This window comes from Mus pahari, unplaced genomic scaffold (assembly GCF_900095145.1).
Source record: "Mus pahari unplaced genomic scaffold, PAHARI_EIJ_v1.1 scaffold_12449_1, whole genome shotgun sequence".
Lineage (NCBI taxonomy): Eukaryota > Metazoa > Chordata > Mammalia > Rodentia > Muridae > Mus > Mus pahari.
The window spans coordinates 1-6,394 of record NW_018392418.1 but is presented as its reverse complement, the minus strand read 5'-3'; the positions used below and the strand labels follow the sequence as shown (position 1 = coordinate 6,394).

Below are 6,394 nucleotides of genomic sequence, written 5' to 3'. Positions count from 1 at the left end.
GTTGGCTACTGGTTTTCTGTAGGTTGCTTTTATTATGTTTAGGTATGGGCCTTGGATTCCTGATCTTTCCATGACTTTTATCATAAATGGGTGTTGGATTTTGTCAAATGATTTCTCAGCATCTAATGAGATGATCATGTGGTTTTTGTCTTTGAGTTTGTTTATGTAGTGGATTACTTTGATGGATTTCCCTATATTAAACCATCCCTGCATCCCTGGAATGAAGCATACTTGGTCATGATGGATGATTGTTTTGATGTGTTCTTGGATTCGGTTTGCGAGAATTTTATTGAGTATTTTAGCATTGATGTTCATAAGGGAACCGGGTCTGAAGTTTTCTATCTTTGTCGGGTCTTTACGGGGTTTAGGCAGAGTAATTGTGGCTTCATAGAATGAATTGAGTAGTGTACCTTCTGTTTCTATTTTGAGGAATACTTTGAGGAAAGTTGGAATTAAGTCTTCCTTGAAGGTCTGATAGAACTCTGCACTAAACCCATCTTGTCTGGGCTTTTGTTTGTTTGTTTGTTTGTTTGTTTAAGAGACTGCTTCTATTTCTTTAGCAGAAATGGGACTGTTTAGGTCACTAATCTGATCCTGATTTAAATTTGGTACATGGTATCTGTCTAGAAAATTGGTCATTTCATCCAGGTTTTCCAGTTTTGTTGAGTATACCCTTTTGTAGAAGGATTCTATGGTGTTTTGGATTTCCTCAGGATCTGTTGTTATGTCTCCCTTTTCATTTCTGATTTTGCTAATTAGGATGCTTTCTCTGTGCCCTCTAGTAAGTCTGGCTGAGGGTTTATCTATCTTGTTGATTTTCTCAAAGAACCAGCTCCTGGTTTGATTGATTCTTTGAATAGTTCATTTTGTTTCCACTTGTTTGATTTCACCTCTGAGTTTGATTATTTCCTGCTGTCTACTCCTCTTGGGTGAGTTTGCTTCCTTTTGTTCTAGATCTTTTAGGTGTGCTCTCAAGCAGCTAGTGTATGCTCTCTCTAGTTTCTTTTTGGAGGCACTCAGACCTATGAGTTTTCCTCTTAGGAATGCTTTCATTGTGTCCCATAAGTTTATGAATGTTGTGGCTTCATTTTCATTAAACTCTAAAAAGTCTTTAATTTCTTTCTTTATTTCTTCCTTGACCAAGGTTCCATTGAGGAGAGTGTTGTTCAGTTTCCAAGTGAATGTAGGCATTGTATTATTTATTTTATTATTGAAGATCAGCTTAGTCCATGGTGGTCTGATAGGATGCATTGAAAATTTTCAATATTCTTGTATCTATTGAGACCTGTTTTGTGACCAATTATATGGTCAATTTTGTAGAAGGTACCATGAGGTGCTGCAAAGAAGGTGTATCCTTCTGTCTTAGGATAAAATGTTCTGTAGGTATCTGTTAAATCCATTATTTTCATAACTTCTGTTAGTTTCACTGTGTCTCTGTTTAGTTTCTGTTTCCAGGATCTGTTCATTGATGAGAGTGGGGTGTTGAAGTCTCCCACTACTATTGTGTGAGGTGCAATGTGTGCTTTGAGCTTTACTAAAGTTTCTTAAATGAATGTGGATGCCCTTGCATTTGAAGCATAGATATTCAGAATTGAAAGGTCATCTTGGAAGATTTTACCTTTGATGAGTATGAAGTGCCCCTCTTTGTCTTTTTTGATAACTTGGGGTTGGAAGTTGAGTTTATTCGATGTTACAATGACTACTCTAGCTTGTTTCTTCAGACCATTTGCTTGGAAAATTGTTTTTCAGCCTTTCATCTTTGAGGTAGTGTCTGTCCTTTTCCCTGAGATGGGTTTCCTGTAAGCAGAAAAATATTGGTTCCTGTTTGTATAGCCAATTTGTTAGTCTATGTCTTTTTACTGGGGAATTAAATCCATTGATATTAAGAGATATTAAGGAAAAGTTATTGTTACTATAGTTATTTTTGTTGTTAGAGTTGGGATTTTGTTCTTGTGGCTATCTTCTTTTAGGTTGTGTTGAAGGGTTACTTTCTTGTTTTTTCTAGGGCGTAGTTTCCACCCTTTATTGGTGTTTTCCTGTTATTATTCTTTGAAGGGCTGGATTCGTTGAAAGATATTGTGTGAATTTGGTTTTGTCATGGAATACTTTGGTTTCTCCATCCATGGTAATTGAGAGTTTTGCTGGGTATAGTAGCCTAGGCTGGCATTTGTGTTCTCTTAGTGTCTGTATAACATCTTTCCAGGATCTTCTGGCTTTCCTAGTCTCCAATGAGAAATCTGGAGTAATTCTAATAGGCCTGGCATTATATGTTACTTGACCTTTTTCCCTTACTTCTTTTAATATTCTGTCTTTATTTAGTGCAATTGATGTTCTGATTATTATTTGTTGGGAGGAAGTTCTTTTCTGGCCTAGTCAATTTGGAGTTCTGTAGGCTTCTTGTATGTTCATGGACATCTCTTTCTTTAGNTATGGGATGTTTTCTTCTATAATTTTGTTGAAGATATTTGCTGGTCCTTTAAGTTGATAATCTTCATTCTACATCTACTCCTATTATCCGTAGATTTGGTCTTCTCATTATGGCCTGGATTTCCTGGATGTTTTGAGTTAGGATCTTTTTGCATTTTGCATTTTCTTTGATTGTTGCGTCCATGTTCCCTATAGAATCTTCTGCATCTGAGATTCTTTCTTCCATCTCTTGTATTCTGTTGCTGATGCTTGCATCTATCGTTCCTGATTTCTTTCCTAGGGTTTCTATCTCCAGAGTTGTCTCCCTTTGGGTTTTCTTTATTGTTTCTACGTCCATTTTAAGATCCTGGATGATTTTGTTCAATTCCATCACCTGTTCTGTAGTGTTTTCCTGAAATTCTCTAAGGGATTTTTGTGTTTCTACTTTAAAGGCTTCTAGCTGTTTACGTGTGTTTTCCTCTATTTCCTTCTTAAAGTTCTCCATCATCATCATGAGAAGTGACTTTAGATCCATGCCTTGCTTTTCTGGTGTGATGGTATATCTAGGACTTGCTACGGCGGGAGGGTTTGGTTCTGATGATGCCAAGTACAATTGGTTTCTGTTGCTTCTGTTCTCATGCTTGCCTCCTGCCCTCTGATTATCTCAAGTGTTTCCTGCCCTCAATATATCTGATTGGAACCTGTCCTTCCTATAATCCCAATTGATTCAGGACTCCTCAGAGTCCAGCTTTCTCTGTGATCCTTTGATTGTTGGCTCCTGTGAACCTGATATTCTGGGTGTGTCAATATTCTTGGCAGTCAAGCTCCTCTGAGACCCTTAAATACTGGTGTGACCCAGCTCCTGTTATCCTGGGATCCTGTTGTCCTATGTTCCTGGGCGTGTTACAGTGCCTGTAAGTGGTGTCTCCTTTGAGGACCGTGGAGCTGTCTGGTCAGTGATCCTAAGATCGCACGGGCAGTCCTCTAGGGACCGTGGGGGTGTCCGCAAACCCTGTGCCCTAGGTGACCCGGTGCTGATGCTGACCAGAAGACTAAAATTTTTAAACCATGTGATAAATGTATAAAAAAAATCTGGAAAATTTCCCTAATTGAACAAAAACTAAAATGAATGTGGAAGCTTAATGAAATTTGTTGATCTTTATATGTATTTGTTGAAATAACTTTTAATATATTGCATGAGGTTTCCAGAAACTAAAACATACATCATGAAAAAGTGATATTATTCTCATACAAGAGTACAAAATATAAATAATTATCACCAATAATTATGTATATAATAAAAGTAATCATATGTTACATATAAACAATATGACGAACAATACAGCATTTCAGTTTATGGTACAAGAATAGCTCCATATGATTCCATATTCATACTATATTATAGTTTCAGTGTAAATTATAAATACACAGTTATCATCTTAGATATTAACAAATATCTCTAATGCTCTTCTCTATTGGGGTATCAGCCATAACTTGATTTCACATGAAATGACATCCTCATAAACCAATGTTTTCTTTTGTTTTATTTCCTTGTCTCACACCCCAACTCTTCTTTCAGTTCATTAAAAATTATTTACTGATCAAGAATTTTTATCTGATATGAGTGTTTTTCTGATGGCTACATTTATTTTTTTTTTTTTAAGTCCAAGTGAAACCTTGTGATTTTCCACAATTCAAATATGGACATCTGTATTACGGAGAAAGAGTGAGACCCTACTTCCCAGTATCTATAGGAAAGAAATACAGCTATTACTGTGAAAAAGAGTTTTCAACACCTTCAGGATCATACTGGGACTACGTTCTTTGTACAGCACATGGGTGGGAGCCTGAAGTCCCATGCCTCAGTAAGCCAATGTCTTTGTATTTAACTATGTTTAGCTCTTTTAAAGAGAAAGCACATACATAATTACAGTTAAGTTTTTCATGACAAACATAAGACCAACAAAAGTATTTATGAGCAAAAAGGCTAGTTTCTGTCCTTTGGGAGCAGTTCTTCATGAAATGTACACACACAATGGGGACTATGGAAATGCCTTTATTGCTTGCATATTTTATTTATACAAACTAAAGATAAATGCTACTCATTTAAACATTTGTGATTAATTTTATTTCTGAATGCATGCTCTTTAAACAGTTATAAAGATAACATTTAACTTAAACAAATGAAAGCTTTATTTTTTCTAATATTTAATTTTTAATTTTTATGCTTCTTAGGGAAATGTATTTTCCATTATGTGGAGAATGGAAAATCTTCATACTGGGAAAAATTATATATACAGGGCCAAACTGTAAAAGTCCAGTGTCACAATGGCTATAGTCTTCCAAATGATCAGGACACAATGACATGTACAGAGAATGGCTGGTCCCCTCCTCCTAAATGCATCCGTATCAGTAAGTAACCAGCCCTTACATCACAAGTTTCTCATGACTCTCTGTCCCTTCTGTATTAACTGTGGCAAAATGCTTCATTGTTTCCAGTGTGTATAAGTGAATACTGAAGATTCTTGGTAAGTATATACAACCTAAACACTCCTAGTCGATCTTAAGCCATAATACAACAAAACATTTAGCAAACTTAAATTTATAGTACTATGCGCTTTTAGCTTACTTTGCATTTGACTCAAAACAATTATAAAATTATAATTTACCATTAAACAAAATAGCTAACATGTCATCTATACATTAGCACTTTAAATAATTGCTAATTAACTCTAAATTCTCGGTGATGTGTTATGGGGAAGAGAATTCTTGAATAGTGTGCATGATCCAGTTCTGATGTTTTTCTCCAATCTTTGTACCAATATGTTTATGTTGTGTCAATTTTATCTTGTTGTGTATCCTTGTAAATGTCTGAGTTTTGTCTCATTTTATTATTTTTGAAATAAATATCTATAAAATGTTACAACATCATAGTGTTGATATACATTCCTTTTAATGTCAATTTGGGTTTTTTAAATATGACACTAAGTCAATTTATAGTTAACCATTTTACAAATGCAGTTTTCCTCTAACTTATACTTTAGTAATTGTTCTGATACATATTTAAAAGTATAGTTTGTTTTTGAATGCTTGTCAATTGCCTTTTATTATACAACTTTGCAGATGAGAAACTTTTCTTAGCTTCATTATTTTTTTAGATACTTTATTATTTAATATCGAAGAATTTTTATCTTAATTTATTTAAAATTTTAAAAGATTAAAATTATTGATCTATTTAAAACCTTTACTGTGTTTTTATTTGATAGCTTTTCTTTTATATAAGTTTTTCTTATAACCTGATTTTACATATTCTTTTCAGAGTTTTTGTGAATTGGGTTGAACTATATGAATATACTATATTTTAAAAGTATTTCTGATCTTTGCTCCGGTGCGTTGCTGGGTAGAGGGCGGCCTGCAGAAGGGACACAGCTTCTGGGAAAGATCCAGTTTCTGGCTCCAGACATCAGGCACCTTTCCCACCAGATGAGAGGTGTCCGCCCAGGAGGGCTCTCATTGCCTGAGCTGGTAAGAGAGCCATCTTTGCTCAGGGCGGCCTTCAGAAGCAACACAGCTTCTGAGACAGACTCCATTTCTGGATCCAGACATCCAGCACCTTTCTGCCAGAAGAGAGGTCTCCACCCAAGAGGGTTCTCACTGCCTGAGCTAGTAAAAGAACCATCTTTGCTCCAGTGAGTTGCTGGGGAGAGGGAGGCCTGCAGAAGCGACACGGCTTCTGGGAAAGATCCCATTTCTGGCTCCAGTTTCTGGCTCCAGACATACAGGCACCTTCCCAGCCAGAGGAAACCTGTCTGCCTGGAAGGGCTCTCACTGCCTGAGCTGGTAAGGGAGCAATCTTTGCTCTGGTTCACCTAGGCTCCAGTCTTCACTGGTGAGAGTAAGGACTGCAGAAGCTACACAGCTTTGGGATAGACAGAAGCAACCTAGCTTCTGGGACGGACCCTGTTTCGGGCTCCAGACATTTGGGCAC

At 36.4% G+C, this 6,394-nt stretch overlaps 1 protein-coding gene across 1 annotated transcript in view; it reads left to right on the top strand.

The window, feature by feature from the left end:
* Positions 1 to 4,841, top strand: part of Cfhr3 (complement factor H related 3) — a 17,192-nt gene extending 12,351 nt beyond the window's left edge. The window contains exons 2-3 of the mRNA XM_029534683.1: positions 4,071 to 4,271; positions 4,642 to 4,841. Of these exons, the coding sequence (XP_029390543.1) occupies positions 4,071 to 4,271; positions 4,642 to 4,826 (386 nt within the window). The 3' untranslated portion in view covers positions 4,827 to 4,841. The remainder of the gene's footprint in view (positions 1 to 4,070; positions 4,272 to 4,641) is intronic.
* The last annotated feature ends 1,553 nt before the right edge of the window (positions 4,842 to 6,394 follow it).